The 25,526-nt window shown below is 43.7% G+C and overlaps 1 protein-coding gene across 4 annotated transcripts in view; it reads left to right on the top strand.

Annotated features, from left to right (window-relative positions):
- Window positions 1-25,526, top strand: part of CTPS2 (CTP synthase 2) — a 249,215-nt gene that overhangs the window by 170,041 nt on the left and 53,648 nt on the right. For all 4 annotated transcript variants that reach the window (XM_073565279.1, XM_073565278.1, XM_073565276.1 and 1 more), the window contains 3 exons: window positions 1,275-1,371; window positions 12,541-12,596; window positions 24,308-24,404. In XM_073565279.1, the coding sequence (XP_073421380.1) occupies window positions 1,275-1,371; window positions 12,541-12,596; window positions 24,308-24,404 (250 nt within the window). The remainder of the gene's footprint in view (window positions 1-1,274; window positions 1,372-12,540; window positions 12,597-24,307; window positions 24,405-25,526) is intronic.

Raw genomic sequence — 25,526 nt, 5'->3', positions numbered from 1 at the left:
TAAAAACTATCCCATATCAGTATCTTTCTTGAACATTCCCTTGTGATAAAGAAAGCTAATGTTATTATTTTCACCTCTAGAAATGTCGTAAGATTCCTTTTACGACTCATTTTTGGAGTTATGACAGATCTCATTCTACTTTAATTTAAACGTGGTTTTTACTATCAGGCCAGCAAGGGTTACTGTCAGTTTCCGTGCTGGCAGCTGCTGTTTTGCTGGTCGGCTGATGTGGGTGGTGACCTCTCCCACCATCCTTTATATAGTCACCTGAGGCATCAGCTTACTCTTGGTTTTAAAGTTAATCTATGTAGACCAGCCTTGGAGTATGCATCTCTCTGGTGTCAGTGCTGAATCTGCTACTTCTGTGGTGTTTGGGGTCCTGTTTCCATAACCTCTGCTGTGTGGAGCTTGGCAGCGGAGCCTGGAACTAAGTTACTTATTTTCGCACCTTGTCTGTCTCGTGCTTGTCACTACCCCCGGTGTTTGTACTATTGGCAGTGGTGTAGCTAGCGTCCTTGCCGGTCAGTGCACTAGCCAGGGTGTTGTGAGGTGACAGCTAGGGACTAGGCACATGACAGTGGTAGGGGTAAGGACCCACATAGGGCATTAGGGGAGCTAAGGGATAGGCACAGGTTGTTTAGGAGGTGCGCCATCCCTTGTTCCCTATTGTTTGGGCCTTCCCCTCCCTTTTTCCATCCCGTTGTACGTGTGTTGTGCCGTCCGCCGGACTTTCCCAGCCCGCGCATGACAATTCCCATCTAAACATACATATTAAGTATTAGTATAAACATACTGGTCAGTCTTCACTGTCTGTGCCAAGCAATTACAAGCAAGAACTGGATTATATCTATATAAGAATCCCTGACACTACAATTACCGTTATCCATATGATCACACAGTGCTGGTAAATGCCTATGGAACCTGGGCTATAGATGCTTTTGTTGTTTTAGTTGTGTTATCATAAATGGTAGTATTTTCAGTATATTGCGTCTATTGGGAACTGATTTTTTGGATCTCCAATTATTTTCAAATATCTACGTGACCTGTACTAAACTTTATATAAAACTAATCTGATTAATTCTTGGGTGGCCAATCTGCCCTGCCATCCAGTAATAGGAGGGCACACACAACTAGCCTGATATGCCTCTCAGAACTTGATCATAAATGGTGCATATATTTCCAGCTGCTATTTTAAATTCTATTTCTAAGCATGATCTCTCTACAAATCTACCTAATGTTTTACACTGTATGTCAAAGTGTCTTCTTTCTTGCAGGTGATTGATATGCCGGAGCATAACCCAGGAGACATGGGGGGAACAATGCGACTAGGGAAGAGGAAGACAATATTTACCACCAGTGGCTCCACCCTAAGTGCGTATACACATTATACTTCAGTATATCTATTGTAAATATTTAGTTCAGTCAACATATTGCTAAATATTAGGTATTCAGGGGAGGGCTATGAATACCATAGCTTCGGCTAGTGAAAGCACTGCTCCTGTACTGTGATGTCACCTAAAACAAATCCACCCACTGGGTGTCTATATGTGTTACTGGAGCCATGTGCTGATGGATTGAAGTAATAGTCACTTTACCAATAACCAGTCACTCTTGTTACGGTTTTCCCCAGTCCAGTAATGGTACTTCCGGTTCCATTTGGTGGACATGTGATCTCGGCAGCAAATTACTGACCTGAGCGCAATTGTTACAGCCAGGGAATGGACACAGTGGTCATATATCTATACAGACTGAGAAGGAAGTGTGGAGAATGTCAAAGGTCGTGGTGAGCATCAGGGCAGGACTAGCAGGGGACTGGTAAAGTGCGCTGTCAGGATTCTCTGGTACCGTAAGTGGCGACTGCATGTATGCAATTTACATACAGTTGTGTGTTGTCTAATACTTAAATTTGGCTAAAATTTCTCTAGAGCGTTGTAATAGGCTCATTGGCAGTTAGCGCAAACGCTTGATTGCAGTTGTTGCTGCTAAGGGTGACCAACCCAGTTATTAGGTTTAGGGGTCAATCACTTTTTTACACAGGGCCCTGTAGGTTTGGATTTCTTTTTCTCTTAACAAGAAAGACTTTAATTTAAAAACTGCATTTTGTGTTATCTTTGTCTACTATTTAAATTTGTTTGGTGATCTGAAACATTTAATTGTGACAAATGTACAAATGAATAGAAAATCGGGACGTGGGCAAACACTTTTTTGCACAGCTGTACATGCAGTCATATGTCACATGTCAACTAGATGTGCATGACCTCGCTCACTAAGACTGAATTTAGCGAGGCTAGACACGTCTAGTTGGAATGTGGCTGGAAGTATGCCAATCCCATACATGGGAACACACATTCGCCTGCTCTGAGCACCAGAGAATCTTGACAGTATGCAGTCTGCGCGCTATGTGAGGGCTCATGTGACGGCCAGGAAGGTTACATCCGAGAGTGGACCCTCAGGATCGCGGCACTGGAGCTCCCGGGGGCGAGCGCGCCAGGTGGTGCCGACCCCTATACAGGGGCCGTTAGGGGCAAGCCCTCGGAAGACAGATGCCGCGACTGCTAGAACCAAGAGGGGTGGCTCAAAGGACTGAGTGAGGGGTACAGGACTGAGAATGGAATACAGAACGGAGTAGGAAGTACAGAACGGAGTACAGGACGGGGACACGGAGTACAGGACTGGGCACTGAGAGCGGAGTGCAGGACGGAGACACGGAGTACAGGACTGGGCACTGAGAGTGGAGTATGGGACGGAGACACGGAGTACCGGGCTGGGCACAGAGAGCAGAGTACAGAATGGAGACACGGAGTACAGGACGGGGCACAGAGAGCGGAGTACAGAATGGAGACACGGAGTACAGGACTGGGTACTGAGAGCGGAGTATGGGAAGGAGAGAGAGTGTGAAGGGGAACCCCCTAAACACTAGGCCAGGATACTGCACGGAAAGGCACACGATAATCAGGCGTCTCCACCATGCTGGAGACGCCTGATATACCCCATGCTGCTGGCTGATTGGACGCTTAGGCTTCTGGGCGGGCGCTGCAGAGTTAAGAGACCTGCAGAGCGCGCGCGGCCTAAGGCGCCCGCATGAGACAGGCGCGCACCGGAATGACGAGAACGTGGAGGAGGCGGGCACCGTGCGGCGTGGCGAGTGCTGGTGAGCACAGGCGGCGGCGGGCCCCGCCGCTGCTTGGACGGCGGCGGCTACCACCGCCGACGTGACAGTACCCCCTTTACGTCTTCCTCTCCTGAGGTTGGACAAAAACCTCCTTAAAAGAAGAGGAGCAATCAATGAGGAAGAGGGTACGCCCCCAAACTTTTTTCACGGCAAGAATTTCTTTTACCTCAAAGATGTTATCGGCCCCTACTGGCTGAGGGGAAGGAGGTGGGACTGAGTGATACCAATTCAGAACAACAGGTTTAAGGAGCGAGACATGGAAGGGGTTAGGGACCCGGAGCGAAGCCGGCAACCTCAATTTATAAGCCACGTGGTTAATGCGTCCCAGAACCTCGAACGGGCCGATGTACCGAGGACCCAGTTTGTAAGAAGGTATGTTCAAGCGGATATGCTTAGTTGACAGCCAGGCTTTGTCGCCAGGTTGGTATGGCAGAAGATCCCTGCGTCTCTTGTCTGCATGTCTCTTAATCCGGATACTGGATCTTTCAAGTGCCTCTCTGGTCTCCTTGCAAGCTTGAGAAAATTCGGTAGCGTGGGCATCTGCTGCAGGAACACCAGAGGGCGTAGAGAGAGGTATTGGAACACCAGGGTTCTGGCCGGAAACCACGAAGAACGGCGTTTTAGTGGTGGACTCATTAGGATGGCTGTTGTGTGCGAACTCTGCCTATGGCAGAAGGGACACCCAGTTGTCTTGATGGGCGTTAGAGAAGTGACGCAGGTAGGCTGCTAATACCTGATTGATCCGTTCCACTTGCCCATTGGACTGAGGATGATAAGCAGAGGAGAAGTCAAGAGATATACCCATGAGCTTACTGAGTGCCCTCCAAAATCGGGAGGTGAACTGGACCCCTCGATCGGAGACAATTCGTTGAGGGAGACCATGAAGCCTAAAGATCTGGTCTATGAAGACCTTGGCCAGCTCAGATGCCGTAAGTAGTCCGGGCAGCGGGATGAAATGGGCCATTTTGGAGAAGCGATCGACCACTACTAAGACGGTAGTACACCCGGAAGAGCATGGTAGATCGATAATGAAATCCATACCAATGTGTCGCCAAGGGGCCTCAGGAAGAGGCAGAGGGTGGAGTAGACCAGACGGCAGACTTCTTGGTACCTTGTTCAGAGCACAAGTCGTGCAGGAGGCTACGAAATCTGTCACATCTTGGCGAAGGGAAGGCCACCAATAGTAGCGCGAAAGAAGGCTGAGGGTCTTCTTGACCCCGACGTGACCCGCAATCTTGGAGGAATGCCCCCAGTCTAGGACTTCCGACCTCTTATTCTGTGGGACGAAGGTCTTGCCTGGCGGAATGGGGGAGAGCGTCACGGGCGCCACGGTGATAACTTTGGCAGGCTCAATGATATGAGAAGAAACCTCCTCAGCCTCAGGTGACTGTAGGGACCTGGATAGAGCATCTGCCTTGATGTTTCTGTCGCCAGGTCAAAAATGAAGTTTGAAGTCAAACCGGGAGAAATATAGCGACCACCTGGCTTGCCTGGAGTTGAGCCTTTGCACAGACTGAAGATACGTCAAATTCTTGTGGTCCGTGAAGATTATGAATGGATGGACTGCCCCCTCTAAAAGATACCGCCACTCCTTCAAAGCCATCTTAATGGCTAGTAATTCTCGGTCTCCAATTGAATAGCTGCATTCTGCAGAAGAGAATGATTTAGAGAAGTACCCACAAGGCACCACTTGACCAGAAGTTGTCCGCTGAGAAAGGACCGCTCCCGCACCAGTAGAGGAGGCATCCACCTCTAGGATGAAGGGCCTATTGACTAACTGCCGGTGTAAAATCGGAGCTGTAGCAAAGGACCATTTCAAGGCAAGAAAGGCCTCTTCAGCCTCTGGAGTCCAGACATTTGGTTTGGTCCCTTTCCGGGTCAAAGCAGAGATGGGCTTGGTCACTGAGGAGAAGAAGGGGATGAACTGTCTGTAATAGTTCGCGAAACCCAGGAACCGTTGGATGGCTTTTACTCCAACCGGACGTGGCCATTTGAGCACAGCAGACAATTTTTCGGGGTCCATCTTCACTCCGGAGTCCGTGATGATATACCCTAGGAAAGGGCAATGAGGTTTGCTCGAACAGACACTTTTCTAGTTTAGCGTAGAGTCTGTTCTCCCGTAGACGTTGCAGAACCAGCCGGACACTCCTTCTGTGAGTGGATAAGTCAGGTGAAAAGATGAGTATGTCATCTAGATATACGACGACACGTGTAGAGTAGGTCTCGAAAGATTTCATTAACGAACTCCTGGAAAATGCCGGGGCATTACAGAGACCAAAAGGCATAACCAAATACTCGTAATGGCCGTCTCGAGTATTGAAGGCCGTCTTCCATTCATCCCCGGCACGGATTCGGATCAAGTTTTAGGCACCCCGCAGATCCAATTTGGTAAAGATCCGAGCCCCTCTCAAGCCGTCAAAGAGTTCTGGGATCAGCGGAAGGGGATACCTATTTTTGACTGTGATACTGTTCAGGCCTCGGTAATCAATACATGGCCACAGGGATCCATCTTTCTTCCGGACGAAAAAGAACCCTGCTCCCGCAGGGGAGGATGACTTCCGAATAAAACCCGAGCCAAGTTTTCCTGGATATATTCGGACATGGCCGCGGTTTCTGCTGGAGAAACAGAGGATAAGTTCTTCTCCTGGGGGGGAGTCATTCCTGGAATCAGCTCAATTGGGCAATCGTAAGAACGATGCGGCGGCAGTGTTTCAGCCTCCTTCTTGCTGAAGACGTCGGCGTACAAGTGGTAGGCCGTAGGAAGCTCAGGAAGATCAGTAGGAGCTTGCTGCGGACTTGGGCGAGATACCGACAACAGACAACGTTCATGACAGAAGTGTCCCCAGCGGAGGATCTCCCCGGAATGCCAGTCTAGAACGGGCTCATGTAGACGAAGCCAAGGTAAGCCGAGGAGCAAGCCGTGGGACAAACTGGGCAAAACTTAAAAGGTGATTTTTTTTTCTCGGTGAAGAGCTCCAACTTGTATCTCCACCTCGACAGTGACCATGGTGATGGGTTCAGGTAGTGGTTTGCCATCTACGGAGGCGATGGTGCATGGATTCTCTAGTGTAACCACCGGAATCCGGAACTGGTCCACTTCTTTGAGCTGGATGAAGTTACCAGCTGCACTCGAGTCCACATACGCCTCCACAGATCTGCGCTCCCGACCTAAAACAATTAAAGCGGAAATGGTAAGGGGCAGAGAGGAATCAGTGTCACCTAGGAAGGTCTCTCTTACCTGGCCTAGGCGGAGGCGTTTCCCGGCCGCACTGGGCAAGTACGCACAAATTGGTTGGCCCCACCACAATAAAGGCATAGGCCCTGCGTCCTTCTCTCCCTGCGTTCTTGCTCAGACAACTTTACTCGGTCCACTTGCATGGGCTCGGGAGTGGAATTACTAGAGGAGGCCGGGGAGCGGGGAATGGGGGCTTAGTATAACCTAAAAGATCTCTTCTCAAGTCGGCAAGCTCATCTTTTATTTTGCCGGAGAGTCCTCTCCAAAAGGCCCCAACCAAAGCCTCATTATTCCACCCTAGTTCAGAGGACAGTGTCCGGAAGCGGATGGCATACTGTCCTACGGTGAGAGAACCTTGGCGAAGATTGAAAAGAGCCTTAGTGGTGGAGGCCACACGGCCAGGCTCATCAGATACCCTACGAAAAGTATCTAGGAAGTTTTGGATGCTTGATACCACCGGGTCATCTCTCTCCCACAGGGGATTTACCCAAGCTAAGGCCTCCCCCTCAAGATGGGACACAATGAAAGCTACCTTGGTTCGATCAGAGGGGTATTGCTGAGGCAGGAGCTCAAAGTGCAACCGGCACTGGTTTAAAAACCCCCGACACAACTTGGGGTCGCCACCAAACCTGGGAGGTTTCCCCAGGCGTGGGGGCGGATGGGAAAGGGGGTCCCAAGGAAGAGCTGAAGCGGCAGCAGAGACCTGTAGGGACTGGAGTCGGTCGTCCACAGACGCCATGTAGCTCAGAATATGGGACTGGGCGTCACGCTGCTGCACAAGCTCCTGCTGGAGTCCCGCTAGCAACGGGGCATTCCCCGGATCAGCAGTTTGTAAGGCGGAAAGGCGTGTGTCCACGGACTTCATAAAGGACATTATTCTGGTTTGATTCTCACGCAAAAAGAGCAATTCTTTCTGGGTAGCCGCCGAGGCGCTAGCAGGGTCCATGGCCTGATTATACTGTGACGGCCAGGAAGGTTACGTCCGAGAGTGGACCCTCAGGATCGCGGCACTGGAGCTTCCGGGGGCGAGCTCGTCAGGTGGTGCCGACCCCTATACAGGGGCCGTTAGGGGCAGGCCCTCGGAAGACAGATGCCGCGACTGCTAGAACCAAGAGGGTTGGCTCAAAGGACTGAGTGAGGGGTACAGGACTGAGAATGGAATACAGAATGGAGTAGGAAGTACAGAACGGAGTACAGGACGGGGACACGGAGTACAGGACTGGGCAATGAGAGCGGAGTGCAGGACGGAGACACGGAGTACCGGGCTGGGCACAGAGAGCGGAGTACAGAATGGAAACACGGAGTACAGGATGGGGCACACACAGAGAGCGGAGTACAGAATGGAGACACGAAGTACAGGACTGGGTACTGAGGGCGGAGTACGGGAAGGAGAGAGAGTGTGAAGGGGAAACCCCTAAACACTAGGCCAGGATACCGCACGGAAAGGCACACGATAATCAGGCATGAGACAGGCACGCGCCGGAATGACGAGAACGTGGAGGAGGTGGGCACCATGCGGCGTGGCGAGCGCCGGTGAGTACAGGCGGCAGACCCCACCGCTGCTGGGACAGCGGCGGCTACCACCGCCGACGTGACAGCTCACAAGTCTGCTCCTTTAAATATTACATGATGTCCATATCCATAAAAGTATCAACTAAAGACATGCATGCAGTAAGGAGACGATTGAAGCAGTGGTCAGTAAATAACAGGTGAACAATCAGAAGGGAGTTTTGTCCCTGTCATGATTGGCAATGTGTGTGCTGTACATTGCATCTTCTTTTTTCCTTAAGGCTATACATTAGCATATACGTGGGTTTCCTCCAGGTTGTCCGGTTTCCTCCCACATTCCAAAGACTTACTGATAGGGAACTTAGATTGTGAGCCCCATCGGGAGAGTGATGATAATGTGGCAAACTGTAAAGCGCTGCAGAATATGTTAGCGCTATATAAAAATAAAGATTATTATTATTATTTATATACAGTCTGAGGTTGGTATAATGAGCTCATAGTATGGTCATGTAATCTTTGTCATACAGGGAAAGATGGGGGTGGACTTGGATAATTGTTATTCCATATAATACATCTATGCCACCTTTTTTAGAACTGTAATTTTTTTTCAGGAACTTGTTAATTTCTTTTTCAGCCTTTCAATGACAATCCTTCTTACTGCAACTGTAAAAGAGAACAATTAATCTTCTGAGTGTATTAATGTCAAGGAAACTAAAAATAACTTAAGCTTTAATTGCTTGAAGTTACACATTTGCTTAATAAATATGCCCAGAAATATATACCAGTCGCTGTAACCCAGCCACTTCGGATCTGGCATCAGCTCTTAGTGGGATTAATTCCTTTTTCTGTATTGAAACGTGCAGTCATGTGTCTGCTTTTTCTATCTTTTTCCTTGGCGTTACCACTTTTAAAGTAATGCCAGAAAAAAAAATGTCCTATTAGTTATCACTGTTATATTGGCTGAACTGCTATTTAGTCAGAATGTTTTAGCACTTGCTAAGAAGCAGAGGAAAAATGGCTGCCACCCGTGAACATTAATACTCTGACTTCTTTGTGTTCTTTTTGTGTTTTATATGAACGGGATTTATTTTACATTTTTATTATGCTTGTTTAATGCCGTGGATATGTTCACATTGATCTCAATTAAGGTATTGGTGGTCAAGCATTTTGGAAGGACAAGATCCAAGGCGAAAACAAAATGAACATATACCCTGCTGTAAGTAAGTAAGATGCAATAGTGCATATAAATAACATAGGGGACTTAGTAAACACCATTTTTGATAAAAAAAAGAATAAAGGCCAATCCAACAGTGTCAAGGTGTACCTCAATCCTAACCTCTAGTATTATAATCTTACCATGAGTGTCAAAGGGATATCAATGTGAATAAAGGCAGAGCAGGACCATCCCGATTGTGGAACACCTTGATGCTGGTGTGGATGGCTTTTATGCTTTTTTTTTTGTTATAAAATACGGTGTTTACTAAGTACCTTATATAAACTATATACACTATTTCTTTTACTTATTTACTTACAGCAGGTTATATATTTATTTTGCTTCTTTCTTGGGTTTTGTCTGTTTAATGGTCAGTGTGAACATGTTCCTATTTTGCATGCATACAAGCTTATGCTCCAGGTCATTTTTTTCGGTCAAATTTCTGCATTTAGGGCAGGTAAGGGTGTGGTTGATTTTGTCCCGGTACAAGATTTGGACCAGGCCCCTGTCTCACCCTGGTATATATACAGTATATATGTTATCCAATCTCCTGTTCAATGAAGGGCAGGATTCACTAAATCATCTCAGACAGGTGTCTGTTCAGCTTCTGTTTGAAGACTTCCATTGAAGGAGAACTCACCACCTCTTGTGGCAGCCTTTTCCACTCATTGATCCCCTCACTGTCAAAAAGTTTTTTCTAATGGCCAATCTGTATCTTCTCCCTTTCAGTTTCATTCCATTGCTTCTCGTGTTTCCATGTGCAATTACGAATGATGATCCCGCTACACTGTGAAATCCCTTCAGATATTCGTACACAGCTATTAAGTCTCCTCTTAGCCTTCTTATTTGCAAGCTAAACATTCCCAGATCCTTTATCTGTTCCTCGTATGACATACTTTGCAGTTTCCTCACCATCCTGGTAGCTCTTCTCTGAACTTGCTCCAGTTTGTTTTTCATTGTCTTTTTTAAAATGTGGTGCCCACAACTGGACACAGTATTCCAGATGAGGCCTGACCAAGGAGGAGTAGAGGGGGATAATTACTTCACGTGATATAGACTCTGTACTTCTGTTAATACAGCCTAGAAACTATATTTGCTTTTTTTGTTGTTGCACCACACTGTTGACTCATGCAGGCTGTGATCTGTTAGTATACCCAAGTCTTTTTCACATGTGCTGTTGCTTAGTTCTATTCCTTCCATTCTATAGATTTAATTTTTGTTTTTCTAGCCCAGATGTGGAATCTTGCATTTCTCCTTGTTAATTACCATTCTATTAGTCGCTGCCCATTGTTCAAGCTTATCTAGAGCCTTCTGAATCCTTTCTGTTTTCTCTAGTGTTAGCTATCCCTCCTAGCTTTGCATTGTCTGCAGATTTGATTAGTTTACCTTCAGTTGGCTTTTCTAGATCATTTATAAAAATGTTCAACAACACTGGAGCCAGGACAGAGCCTTGTGGTACCCCACTTGAAACACTTTTCCCAATTGGATGTGCAGCCATTTATTACCACTCTGAGTACAATCACTGAGCCTGATATGAATCCACTTAACCGTAACCTTGCCAATCCCATACTTGGTCATTTTTTCAATAAGAATAGTATGAGATACTTTATCAAATGCTTTGCTAAAGTCAAGATATATTATATCTACCGCAGTTCCCTGATCCACCTAGTCGGTGATTCCATCAAAAGAGAAAATTAAATTAGTCTGGCATGACATATTTGCTGCAAACTCTTTCTGGCTCTGTTTAATTACTGTATTCTTATCCAAGTACTTACACATGTGCTGTTTAATAATTTGTTCAAATATCTTTCCTGGTATATAATTAATGCTCACTGGCCTGTAATTTCCTGGCTTTGTCGTCTTTACTTTTTTGAAAATATGGGCAACATTTGCCCTTCTTCAATCTTCCTGGACTTCTCCTGCTTTCTATGATTTTTAAAAGATTCTGGTTAGTGATTCTCCAATTTCCTCTGCTCTTTCAGTACTCTGAAGATTTAAATTAATTTGAATTAGCTAAGTGTTCCATAACCATATCTCTGTTTATGGATAGTGTGGATTCTTTTATTCCTTTATTCCTTCGATTGCACCGTGAAAATCAATTGATGTTACAATTGCTTCCTTAGAGAACACAGATGCAAAATAGGAATTTAAAAGTTCGGCCTTCTCAACATCATTCTTGATCACTTCATCCTTTTCATCTTGTAAAAATCCTATAGCATCTTTGATTTTTCTTTTGCTTTTGACATAGCCCAAAATCCTTTTTTACTACTTTTGGTTGCCCTTGAATGCCTTACTTCACTGATGGTGGTCGCAGTGCTGAGCTATATGTGAGTATCCTAAAAGAAAAGTTATTTCTTGCACTTGAGTTCTATAGGTTTAAAAGGACAACATAGTGTTCTAGCTGGATAACCATCAGAAGCAGACGTCTAGATTGGCAAAGAAGTGGTTCAATGACAATGAAGTAGAGGTGCTGGATTGGCCCCCACAGTCCCCAGACCTCAACCCAATCAAACATTTAAACATTATTGTCCTTGACATCAAACCTGGGTCATATTCCGCACATACATCAAAACAACCATACCCTATACGGATACTAGGAATGTTTCAAGAAAAGTTTATTTTTTATATAAAAATAAATTTATTAGTCAACATTTAAAGTTTACATAGTATAGGTGCTCATAGATCAATCCAAAACAGGTTGGAATAAGAAACAAGCAGCCAGGTCACAAAATCAATTATATATACAGTGCTGGGTGGAACATGAAATTCATGTATTCATCAGCATTCAAACTCCTAATAAAGTTGCACAAATTTGTAACTAATAAAAAGCAGCTTTGCCAGCAAATCAATGTATACAATGCATTATAAATAGTGCATCATGGCGCCTGACCATAGCCTGCCATAAAGTGTCAATGTGCTAACTGAATCTCATTAGAAGCAGAGATCAAATGGTATAGGGATTGTTACACAAAAACAGTTCACCACCCTTATGTGCATGACATGTCAAAGTACCTTTTCCTGCGGTTTCGGGACCCACCACGTATCCCCTGACGCGCGTTTCAGCGTTCCTTCTTCAAATGGGGCCCTTGTCAGGTACATAGTTGTGAAAAGAGATCTAGAACAAAGGAAAGGATCAAATGTGAATACATTTCATTATTTTTATGGACGATGTTCAGTAGATAATATTGATGGGTTGTCAGAGCGCTGAGACTCCACTGTGATGTACATTTGTTTTTTTAACAGCCTCTTTTGACTACTTCATTCTAGATCTGATGGCTCTCGGCAACTGAACTCCACTGTTAAAAATTTGCATTTTGTGCACAAATGTGCTCACAAATGTAAGATCGGTTTTAATTTGTAGGATTGTTAATTATGCTGCAGAATCATGGATTTCAAATTATTCTTTTTCAGAAAAGCTCTATGATGATGTGGATTGTCTGGAAGAACGTCATCGACACCGCTACGAGGCAAGTACAATTATTTTCAACTTTTAAATAGAACCTGTCAGCAGGATTTAGAGCAGTGTTTCCCAAACTCAACTCCAGTCCTCACAGACCTCACGGGTCATGTTTTCAGGATTTACTTATTATTGCACAGATGGTGGAAGTATCATCAAGGCATCAAGAATTCTCTCACCTGTGCAACTCTATGGAAATCCTGAAAACATGACCCGTGGGGTCCGTGAGGACTGGAGTTTGGGAAACACTGATTTAGAGTCTTTAATGAGCCAAAATCTCGATCTGCACATATTGAGGACCTTAAGACCAACCATGAAATCAAACTGCGCATGCACCACCCACCCTAATGACGGCGGAGCAGAATTTAAAAAATGGCAGGCAGTGACCTGTAAAAGAATCACACGAGGCTGGTAGAGGAGCGGAGAACCAGAAGAAGAACCTACCCCCTAGGCCCTGCTCGATGCACAGAGATATACATTAGTACATTAGAAGACAACTTTAGAGGCTGATTAAACAGCAACCACTGATTGGATTCATTCGCTGCAGGTATCCGATTAATCAGTATAACAGCACCATTATGGGCATACCTTTACTTTATAGTGCTAAATCCTGCTGACAGGTTCTCTTTAAGGGAATCTGTTATTTGGATCAACCCTCCTTAGCCACCGACAAGGGAATGCAGGTCATAGAAAGTCTGATCTCTTATTCCAGAGAAATCCACATCTTAATATGTAAATGAGCTGTTAAGATCTATGGGCAGGACATAGATCTTCCTGAGAATTTTCATCCAGAGAATTAATTCATGCTCATTTACATATTAAGAAAAATATGTATTTCTGTGGAATAAGACATTGGATCACAGATATCAGCTAAATTACCATATAGACGACTTAGGAGGGTTGATCCTACTGACAGATTCCCTATAAGGAGTTTTACGGGATTAGAAAAAAAACCCAGCATTTTCTTCCAGTAATACTGCCACATTGAGTTGTGTCTGGTAGTGCAGATAGGTTCAAATGAAGTGAATGTGGTTGAACTGAAATACTATTGTCAACCTATGGACAGGTGTGGTGCTGTTTGCTGAATTGACATTTTCAACAACCTTCTTTTTGTAGCACAAAAATAGACAAAAAAGCTAGTTATAGATCAAATACATTAAGAAAATAATTGTGCTAGCACTAGTTTCTACAAGTTTTTTTTTTAAATTTTTTTCAGTTTCTTTAAAATACGGTATATAAAAGCAGCAGTGATGGAATGCTCCCGCAGATTCCCGTACTCATTCAGAATGTTTGTGGTGAATTCCCTGGAGTAGCTTATTATATGCAGTAACGTAGCGCTATAATGCTATAGACCAATGATAGTAAGAGGCAAGATTCATCTTCACCTCGATTGCACCATATCTATCATTTGTACCCTGCTAGACTTACGCTAGACTCAAATAGATCACATACAATGGAGCAGACAGGACACCCACACATCATTCTAGAGCAGTAAAGTGATAGTTAGAACAGCTGAGACACCAATAATGCAGAACAGAAAAAACGTGAAAAATGAACCTCATCAAAATGATCCATCCAAATTGCATTCATAAATTCAAAAGGATGTAAGATAATTCAACACCTGGATAGTAACATTTATATTATTATTCAGGAATGAAAGGCTCAGTTACTCTTTTAAGGCGCTCATATATATTAGGCCTCATTCACACATCCGTGTTTATACATGTATCTGAAAAAATGGTACCGATGCCATCAGTGTTTTGGATCAGTGTGTCATCAGTGTGTGTCCATTTTTACCATCGGTGTTGTCAATGATTTTCTAATGGCTAAATAAATATATTACAAAGCTTCTCCTATACTTTACAATGTTAACTGCGGACATCACATGGATGGCCTTCGTGTGCTGTATGTGTTTTTCACAGACCCATAGACTTGGATTGGCCTTTGTCATCCTTGCTGCTGTAAAATGGACATATCGCTGTGAGTTTTGCACGGACTCACGGTATCCCATATGTAATGCTGGACGCTTCCTTCTGTCCGAGTGGCGCCTGCGCAATGTGGCGCCAGAGTTAGCGTGTGCGCATACATAGCGTCTTCAACAAAATGGTGCCGGATATTGCTGGACACGCGTTTACTCCAGCACCATTTTATTGAGGTAATGTACTACGGCGTCAACATAGCAGTGTGCACGCGCCTGCCATCACTGTTACACCTATGGCCGTCATGTGCGCACTGCTATGTTGACATTGTAGTACATTACTTCAATAAAATGCCGCCGAAATGAGCGTGTACGCATGTCGCGATCTCCGACATCATTTTATTGAAGACACTCTATATGCCCATTTGCAGGTACAGTGTCTTAAAAACTCCGGCGCTATTTTATTGAAAATGTACCAATAAAAATGCTCGCCACCCGGCGTAGAAAGGGTTCAATTGCTAGTAAACCATAATGGGTATGTGTTCTATCCATTAAGAAAAATGAGTGCAACACGAATGAGGCCTTAGATGAATGTCAGGTGAACAACCAGTTTCAGCGAGACCGACTGATCCTTTTTTTTTCACTTGAGTTAAGTGCAGGTGTCTATTAGGGGCTTAGTACCCTCCACCTATTGAAAACTTGCCCGGAGATACTGGACCCATGTGGTTCAGTGCGTATATGACCGCATGTGTATGGGTTGCTATGACAACCGGGGGTCCGCTGAAGACCCCCATGTCTGTCATGACGATACTCCTGTGAAAGCTAGCCTGTAGCTGGCATTCATAGGAAACTGATTTTTGCCATGCATAGCAATACTATGGTATTACTGTGTATAGTAGAAGCAATAAAATGATCGCAGGTTCAAGTCCTCTAATGTGGCTAACATATACAGTTGAAATTGAAAAAATTTTTTTAAAATTTGAAAGAAAAGTTAAAATCCCCCCCATTAAAAATAAAACAAAATACACATATTTGTTGTCACTGCATTCTTAAAAGTCTGATTTATCAAAATGTTAAATGAAACAAATTGGTAAAGCGGCTTAATGAGAAAAAAAAATAGAAACCACAGAATTATGTTTTTTAGACCACCACAACGCTGCAATAAAACACAATAAGTGGTGATCAAAACATCATATCTACCCCAAAATGTTGTCAACAAAACATTGTCTCAGGGTGCGAAAAATAAGCCATCACAGCCTCATCCACCAAAAATTTTAAACGTTGTTGGTCTTGGAAAATAGTGACACAAGTAAATTTATTTACCATATATACTCGAGTATAAGCCGACCCGAGTATAAGCCGAGGCCCCTAATTTTGCCACGGAAAACTGGCTAAGCTTAATGACTTGAGTATAAGCCGGGTGTACATTGTCCCCTCATCCCTGTCCTGCTCTGTGTGGCTCTCCCCCCTCCCAGTACGCGTGGCTCGGCTCCCCCTTCTATGTATGGCTCAGCTCCCTGTCCTCCCCCGTGCGCCTCCGTGCTTCCAATGCTCTCTGTGCAGCCCCTGTCCTCCTCTGTGCTGCCACCGTCCTCCGTGCTGTACCCGTCCTCCGTGCTTCCAATGCCCTCTGTGCAGCCCCTGTCCTCCTCTGTGCTGCCACCGTCCTCCTCCGTGCTGCACCCGTCCTCCGTGCTTCCAATGCCCTCTGTGCAGCCCCCGTCCTCCTCCATGCTGCCACCGTCCTCCTCCGTGCTTCCAATGCCCTCTGTGCAGCCCCCGTCCTCCTCCATGCTTCCCCTGTCCTTCCCCAGTCCTCCTCTGTGCTGCCCTTGTCCTCCATGCTGCCCCCTTCCTCCCCTGTGCTGCCCCCGTCCTCCCCTGTGCTGCCCCAGTCCTCCCCTGTGCTGCCCCCATCCTCCTCCTTCATACTCACTCTGCTGTGCCGTCGCTGAATGTCCCTGCATCCTCCGTTGTCCAGCGCTGACAGCTTCTTCCTGCCTTCAGCAGTCTCATGGTACCGCTCATTAAGGTCATGAATATGCTTCCACGCCCATGGCCGGGAGGGGTGAGTATGACTTCCCAGCCACCGGCTCCTGCCGCCGCTCCCCCGCCCCCGCTGGTTTCTGCTGAATGACTCGTGTATAAGCCGAGGGGGCATTTTCAGCACAAAAAAGTGCTGAAAATCTTGGCATATACACGAGTATATGCGTTATTTATTTATTTATTTATTTATTTATTTTTTACAAATTTCTGAATTTATTTTTACCACTTGAATAAAAATAAATATATGCATGTTTGGTATCTGCGTAAGTGTACTAACCTGGAGAATCAGATTTCCAGGTCAGTTTTACCCTATAGTGAACATGTTAAAAAAAAAATCCACCCAAAATTGCAGAATTGAGCTTTTTTCAGTATTTTTCCACACAATTTTTATCCCACTTTCCAGTACTTCACATGATAAAATTAATGGTGTCATTGAAAAGTACAGTACAACTCGTCCCACAAAAGATCAAGCTCTCACAAGGCTATGTGAATGGAGCAACAGAAAAAGTTATAGCTCCTGGAAGAAGGGGAGGAAAAAACAAAGACGCAATAATGGTTTATTTTAGTTTATTTAGTATGATTTTCGTTTTGTGGGAAGAACCCACTAAGAGGTTTTTAGATATTCTCTTCAAGTTCTCTGTCGGAATTTATTCCCCATATAAATTAGTGCCAGCACCTGTACGCCCTTATATACAGTATTCTAGAATGCCGTATATATGTCCCCAAGACCTTTTATTATACTCCTCTACGTCACGGTCAGATCCGATGGGCATCTCTGGTCTTGATCCAGAGTCTCCCCTCTTCTTACAATCACCATCCTCCTGCTTGCTTTGTGTAAATTATGCTTCCTACACCATTCACACCGTGTCCTCCATCGCGCTTCTGCGCAGACACACTTCTCTCTGCCCTGCTGAGGGCAAAGCAAATTACTGTAATGCTCATGCATTGGGAAAGGGCAAAGATGACAGTTCATGCGCACTAAAATACTGTCCCCATGGTGAGTATAATAAAAGCTATTTTTTGTGTTATGCAGAGCGCATTGGGGACATAATGTCACGCTGGGTGAGGAACGGGGAGAGGGAGGGGTGAGCCCAAACACTAGGGAAGTGAAGTCCCCTAGGCAGATCTAACATCACCCTGTCTGTCCTAAACGTCTGTGTCTGTCCCTAGCAATAGGCCCCGGTTAAGGAGAGGACAGGGTGGGCACTAGTAAGTACCAACTACAGCTAAAGACAAAGAGGGTAGATGAACGAGGGGAACACTTAGCTTGAGAAGACCACTGAGATGTAACACCAACAATCCTCCAAGAGTCCTATGAGAAGTAACTAACTGACTGTTGGTACTTCCAACTAGACAGAGACAAGTAAAAGCTAACACCAGCAACATGCTGCAGACAAGGAATGAATATAAACCATAGGTGTCAAATTAGCAGCAGAAGGTGGAGGTAACCATTGGGTCCTAAAGGGAGAGGGATATCACTCCACAACAGAGATACAAAAATCAAGAAGGTGCTTGAGCTAATCACAAAGACCTTATACAGCCGAATCCAGGATGAGCACTCCTGACACACCCGTGACACATAAAGATAGCATTCTAAAATAACCTTTATTTGGTTTAAAAAATAAATAAATACAATTTTGTGGTACTTAAACTCACTCAAGAGGAGGGACAGTCTAGAGTACATTTGGGGAAAAAAGAATATCGCCTTTTTAAAAAGTCCTAATTAATAAATCAGATGAACATATACAAAATTTACTTTAAAAAAGGTACATGTAGAGGTACTCCTGGTTTTGGCTTACAAATACTGATGTGAAATACTAACTAAATACTGAACATGTGAACGTGGCCTTAAGGTACCCATACACATTATGTGCAATTCATCTAATTCATCCAGATCTGCCCAGTATGATACAATTAGTTAATGATCTTATGTGTGTATGACCCACCCAGCTCTTCCCAGTGATAAAGGTAGGGGAAAAGGCAGATCCCATAGGAATAGATGCTCCTTTCACTCCATTGAAAAAATGCATGCTCATGTTTGGGTAAACTGGGAGAAATAACAGCTATTTAATGTGCATGATTGTCTGAAATATTGACCAGCCCCTAAAACCCTTAAACGTTTTGGTTATTAAGTGTTTAATTTACGTCTACTAATCAAGTACAATAATGATAGGTATGCAGTCCAAGCCTAAGGAAAATTGAAGTCAGTTCTTCAGTTTTGTCCTACTTCTGTCTGTATTAATATCCTCTATAATGTAATCCCAGCGTGCAATGTTTTAGAAACACAAAGGAAATCTGGATGTTTGCCAGAAGGAATTAATCTCAGCTTTACACATTTCAGAGCATTTCTTGACATTTTTATATGTCTGTGAGCGTAGAAATACATTAAGTCAGTCCGCTGAAGACTGTGAAAGCAATAATGGAAGGTATACACTCCACGATTGCCAAAGCTTTGCCTGTGGCTCCTCGTTTAGGTTATTAACTGTGCTGTGAAACCAGCTGACTGTCATAGATATTTACATCGGATGGGAAATAGGCGTTCTCTCAATATATATTGCTGTCAAATAAATTTGACATATGTTAATACACTTTTCAATATTACTGGCGTTGGAATATACACATGTATTTATCACTGCTTCAGTGGAGGTTTAGAGGAGTGTTTTTCATATGCTCTGTTAGCTCACATTAAAATTTTAACCACTTGCAAAAACAATTTTTCTGTAACATTAAAAAGGTTGACCACTACTAGGACAACCCCTTCTGACTCTGAATGTTTGCTCCTTTAACATAAAAACCACTATACTCATCTCCCATGCTGGTGCTGTTCCAGCGGTGCTGGCGCTGTTCCAGCGGTGTCAGCGCTCGCATGAGCTTGTGTGAGCATGAACCCTGCACCCAATCAGCTGACCTCACTGTCCCAGCCTTTGGACATATAAGTAATCAAGAGGAAATGAGCGTCCGGCTGGAGCTATAGCTCAGACTATAAAGGACTCAGCATGTAGAATGTTCAAGTTCATGACCGTACAGACTGAGCAAGTACAGTGTGTACGGAAAGTATCCAGACCCCTTTAAATTTTTCACTCTTTGTTTCATTGCAGCCATTTGGTAAAATCAAAAAAGTTCATTTTTTTCTCATTAATCTACACTCTTCACCCCATCTTGACTGAAAAAAACAGAATTGTAGGAATTTTTGCAAATTTATTAAAAAATAAAAAATAAAATATCACATGGTCATATTCAGACCCTTTGCTCAGTATTAAGTAGAAGTACCCTTTTGAGCTAGTACAGCCATGAGTCTTCTTGGGAATGGTGCAACAAGTTTTTCACACCTGGATTTGGGGATCCTCTGCCATTCTTCCTTGCAGATCTTCTCCAGTTCTGTCAGGTTGGATGGTGAATGTTGGTGGACAGCCATTTTCAGGTCTCTCCAGAGATGCTCAATTGGGTGTAGGTCAGGGCTCTGGCTGGGCCAGTCAAGAATGGTCAGAGTTGTTCTGAAGCCACTCCTTTGTTATTTTACCTATATGCTTAGGGTCATTGTCTTTTTGGAAGGTGAAGATTCGGCCAAGTCTGAGCTCCAGAGCTCTCTGGAAGAGGTTTTCATCCAGGATATCCATGTACTTGGCCGCATTCATGTTTCCTTCAATTGCAACCAGTCGTACCTGCAGCTGAAAAACACCCCCATAGCATAATCCTGCCACCACCATGTTTCACTGTTGGGATTGTATTGGGCAGGTGATGAGCATTGCCTGGTTTTCTCCACACATACCACTTAGCATGTGACTTAAATATGAGTGTCTGAGCAAAGTGTTGTGAACACCTTTGACCTGGCTTCTGAGTGTGGGCTCCCTCTGGTGGTTGCTGCTGGTAATGGAGCTGGTCTGGCTGACAGAAGTCAATCACCTGAGGATGATGATTGGAGGTCAGGTGTTACAGACTGGCGAGATTTAAGTGAGCAACCTTCCCTCAGTGGTTGCCGGTGACTTGGTTTGCTTCCTGAGCCTTTTGGAAGTCAGCTTGCCTCCTGCTCCATCTTGCATCTTTCAGATAAGTTATTTGTCTGCTTGAATCCTTTTTGCATTTTGATTTATTTTTGCTCTGCTGGTGTGAGTTTAACCGGGTTCCCTGTTGGGACCTGTGCTGGACTCTGTTTCATATGCCACAGCTTGTGTCAGTCTTTTCTGTATCTCTAATCCCCTGTCGTATCAGTATCTTTGTTTTGCGTCCAGTTCACACCAGAGTTCTGAATTAGTGGGGGAGAGGTCATGTGGCCTCAGTATTTTTGCATATCAGACGTGTTGGATTTTTCTTAGGGTTTTTGCATGATTGCAGACTGTATCCTTTTCTGTCCTGTTCTATCTAGACAGTTTGGGCCCCATCATTTGCTTACTCTATTTTCTGCCTGTGTTTTGTGCTTCATCTTGTCTCAGAGGCAATATATGTTCGGGGGCTATCTATTCCTTTGGGGTTCTACTCCGGGGCAATTTAGCTTCCCCATTTCTCTCTTTAGGCTTAGTTAATTCTTTGGCTGTGTCGAGGCGTCTAGGGCATCGTAGGTACGTCCCACGGCTAATTCTAGTTGTGTCGTCAGTTTAGGGGTCTGCAATCTGCTAAGCTACCAACCTCTCTGGTTATCAGGTTACCTAGCCTATTCACCTGCTATCCTCCTCGGTTACCTAATCATAACAGCAAAGGGTCTGATTACTTATGACCATGTGATATTTCAGTTTTTCTTTTTTAATAAATTAGCAAAAATTTCTATATCTCTGGTTTTTTTCAGTCAAGATGGGGTGCAGAGTGTACATTAATGAGAAAAAAATTAACTGTAATTAGCGGTGAGTAGTGAAAACCGTTCACTGACTGAAATCACCACCTCAGCACTGGTGTCTGGACCTGTGCTTAACCTCTCACCAGTAATTACAGTGATCAAAGCGCAGCAGCCGGCAAAGATTTGACTGCTCTGCTTTGATTACTGTAACTACGGGTAAGCGATGACCAAGGCTGGTTAGCTGCACCTCCTCTAATGCCTCCTCTTATATTGGTAGGATCTTCAACTTCTGTTATTTTTATCTGTTCCTGAAAAAACTGCATGGCAAGTTTTCCGAGGAACAGCTTTCCCAAGGACCCAGCTTTCTGAGGAATGGATATACCTAATAGCGGCTGAAGAACCTACCACAAAGAAATATTTTGTCACTAAACCATCCAGGTTCTATAAACTAGGATAGAAAAAACTAAAGATATGAACTGGAACATAAATTGGTATGCATGCAACATGTAAGTGCTTGGTCACACTGGCCACTAAACAGACAAAACCTAAGCTAAAAACAAAATGAGCAAATACCCTGCGGTAAATAAATAAATAAAAGCCAACAGTGCATGAAAATAGCATAGAGTACTTAGTTAACATAATTTTGATAAAAAAAAAAGGTAAAAGTCATCACACCACACCAAGGTGACCCTATTTGTGATGATCCTAACCTCTAGTATGAAAATCTTACTATATGTCAAATGACGTAAATTTGAATAAGGGCTGAGCAGGACCGAGAGCCCGACTGATTAACACCCAGCAATGGGGAGCTATATAAACATAAAGTCGTTATAAGGTTTTAATACTAGAGATTAGGACCGCCCCGAATAGAGTCACCTTGACGTGGTGGGATGGCTTTTACGTTTTCGCTAACAAAATTATGTTAACTAAGTACCCTATATCATTTTTATGCACTATTGCTATTTATTTACTGCAGAGTATTTGCTCATTGTGTTTTTATCTTAGGTTTTGTCTGTAAAGTAGGATGCAAAGTTTAATGATGCCCAACTCTTATACAAGCTCATGTATAACTTTACAGATGTTCACAGAAATTTATTTAGCCTGTGGCTAAAGTTGTCTTCATCACGGACATAATTCATTACTTTGTCACATGCTTTGAGTAATGAATTGTGAGTGCCTTGTCTCTGTTTTTTTTTCCTTCTATTTTTTTTTTTTGCTTGCTGGTTAAGCTGGGGGATTTTCCAGTTCCCTGCTGTACAATATTTAATTGAAATAATTTGAAGTAGAGTGTTCTCTTGTCACACAGAAATTAGATTGTGCAATGACTTGGTATAATTTAATATAACTTTTCCTGTACAATGACAGTGGTTGTCCTCCTCATCACAAGTCATCTCTCATTTACTGACTTGTGTAAGAGGCTAGATGCCATTCTATAGTGAGATAGTTGGGAGGTTTCTGACAGCAAGGTGTTCTTAGCACTTTAGGTAGCGCACTCTTTCTGTCAAACTCTGATTACAAATTCTTAGTTATACAATTTCTATTTATATAGTACAATGTCAGGAAAATTCACTTGAAAACAATTTATCAGCTAAAGCTCTGCTTATAAACTTAGATAGAAAGTTGTGTATGGTGATTAATGGGGTGGTCTGGCATCTAAAATGTATTTTCTAAGTAACTATCCTTACACCCTAAACACTTTTGTAATTAGCTATATTGCACAGTACCCTACACATTTCTTTATCTAGTTAATCCCTAAATTTTTTTTAATTTTTTTTACTGTACTTCTTGTGACGTTTCATTTGAGAGGAGTCTCAAAAGCGACGTTACCGGAGGCTGGAGCTGCCCTCACTCTTCACAGTGTTCACTCGCCCCTCCTGGAATAATACGTCACAGGGCGCAGCACTGCAGTTCCTCATTAGTTCCTTGCAACGCCACCCCCTCTGAAGACGTCCTGGATCATGGGTGATGGACGCTGTAGGAGATGTGAGTGCATTGCTGGCACTTCGCTTCTATGTCTGCCGCCGCTGTAACTTCTAAGGGTCCCATTTCACTTAGCAACGCATCAGCGATCCCGACAGTGATATGACCTGGTAAGGATCGCTGGTGTGTCGCTAAATGATCGCTAGTAAGCTGCCAAACGGGCAGATCTCATCGGCGACGCAACAACGATCCAGCGATAAAACACAACGATGCATGCTGGCCAGCGGGACGCCGATGCTGAAAAAATGGCCCAGGACATTCCTACATGATCAGCGATATCCATCAGGGGGGCCGGTCGCTGCTGCGTGTCACATGTAGCGAGATCGGTATGTGAGAAGGGGCCTTAACTGAAAGAAGACCTCATCAGGCGGCAGAGATAGAAGCAGCGAGTGCCATCCCACAGTTTCTAGCACCTCAAACGAATAGTCATTAGGGGGCGGTGCTGGTGTCAATCACTGCTTGTATCACCACTCCCTGCTGACAATTCATTTCATGGGGGTACTGGATGTGAAAAAGCCAAAAGATGCAATTTTTTCCCGCAACCTCGCATTCGACAAATATTTTGCAATTTTTCAAAGTTATTTGTTCCAGAATTCTGGCATAGAACTTTGGTAAATCATAGTAATAGTATGAGAACAAGCCAGGAATTAAGTAAAGTTTCAGAAGGGTGATTCCGTCTAGCTTTTTGATGCTGGCTTGGCTTATTTGGAAAGTATCTGCCTGTACACACAATGGGAAAGATATATTAGACTTTAAACTGATGTTGCAAGGTGACTGTACCCTTTAATTATCATATAGAAATATTTTAGACCCCAGGCCATTAAAAGGGTCATCCACAATCAGAGGAAAATAGGTGTCACCATTAGCTCAGTGTATTATTAGGTTTGTCTGGGTTTCTGTATTTATTGACTATATTGTGCTCTAATACTGTATTACCAGATGGATTTTTTTTGTCTGTGACGTTCACTTTAGTAAGAAACTTTGTTTTATTCTTTCTATTCCTATACAGGTAAATCCAGAACTTATTCCACAGTTTGAAGAAAAAGGTTTAAAGTTTGTTGGCCATGACACTGAGGGACAGAGAATGGAGATCATCGAACTTGAAGGTTATTAGCTAAAGTGTAATAAACACATAGGGCTCATTCAACGCCTCTTCCGTTCATGGTGCCTAACTTATTAAAGGGGAATGCAGTTAGAAAAAAAGGTTGAAAATGGGTTGCACTCAGGACGAGACAATTTTATAGGCCTTATTTGCACATGTAAATGTCATAGAGGTGATCCCCAATCATTGTGGATGTTGCTACTTAAACGCCCATTTACTTCAGGCGGGATGGCGTATTACTGCATTCAATTTGTGAAATATACCGGTCAATAGAGTTTGTCCTAGCTTTACCTCTTATTTTAAACCCTGCGATGAATCAATGCTAAGTAAACCTTTCCGCACCAATTATAGTATATAATGTTATTTCACAAAACATCTGACATCTCACAGTAAAATTCCAAAATTTGTGGAAATGCGCAACATTTGTGCAGACAACAATTCATAATTCATTCATGAACTAAGAATCACCAGTATCCATAGAACGTTTCTTAATTGGCACCAGTGCCTAAATATTATGTACTGTATAGATCCAAGCAGAGGTTTTTCTCATGTATGAAAAACCCCTGGCGCCATTATTGCATATTGTCTGTGTCACTTTATTTCCTGGCATGTCGGAGTATCACATCAGAAGCTGTGATAATTGGGGCACCTTCTCAGCATTTCTGCCCCTTTGTTCCATTGATTACTGGGGGGTCACTGTACTTTAACTTGAGCCAATTAAAACGTCAGAAAAAACAATATGACTTGTGGGAAGCTTTCTGAAATAACAATTATACATCAAGATTTCTCCAACCTAGGCTCTACCTAGGCTTGTACAAGATCGATCTTCCTACAGAGTGTTCATCTATCAAATCGCCATTGCGAGAGATCAAGCTGAAGGCTGTTAATAAAAATAATAATAATAAGCTCTAGATGTGACCGTAAACATTCAAAACAGGCATCTCAATGAGTTAATTCTTCCCCTTGACTCATTTGAGGACAGGGTAGGGTTTGGCACGCACAGCTTGTATGGTGAGACGTTTCTGGCAAATTGAGGATACTCATGTCTTATTTTCCCCCAACATATTCTGTCGGGGAGATGTAGTCGCCACCTGTACATACAGTTGTGGCCAAAAGTATTGACACC

The sequence above is a fragment of the Dendrobates tinctorius genome, unplaced genomic scaffold (genome assembly GCF_039654945.1).
Source record: "Dendrobates tinctorius isolate UK_male_01 unplaced genomic scaffold, ASM3965494v1 ptg000016l, whole genome shotgun sequence".
Classification (NCBI taxonomy): domain Eukaryota; kingdom Metazoa; phylum Chordata; class Amphibia; order Anura; family Dendrobatidae; genus Dendrobates; species Dendrobates tinctorius.
This window is presented reverse-complemented; position numbering and strand designations above follow the sequence as displayed.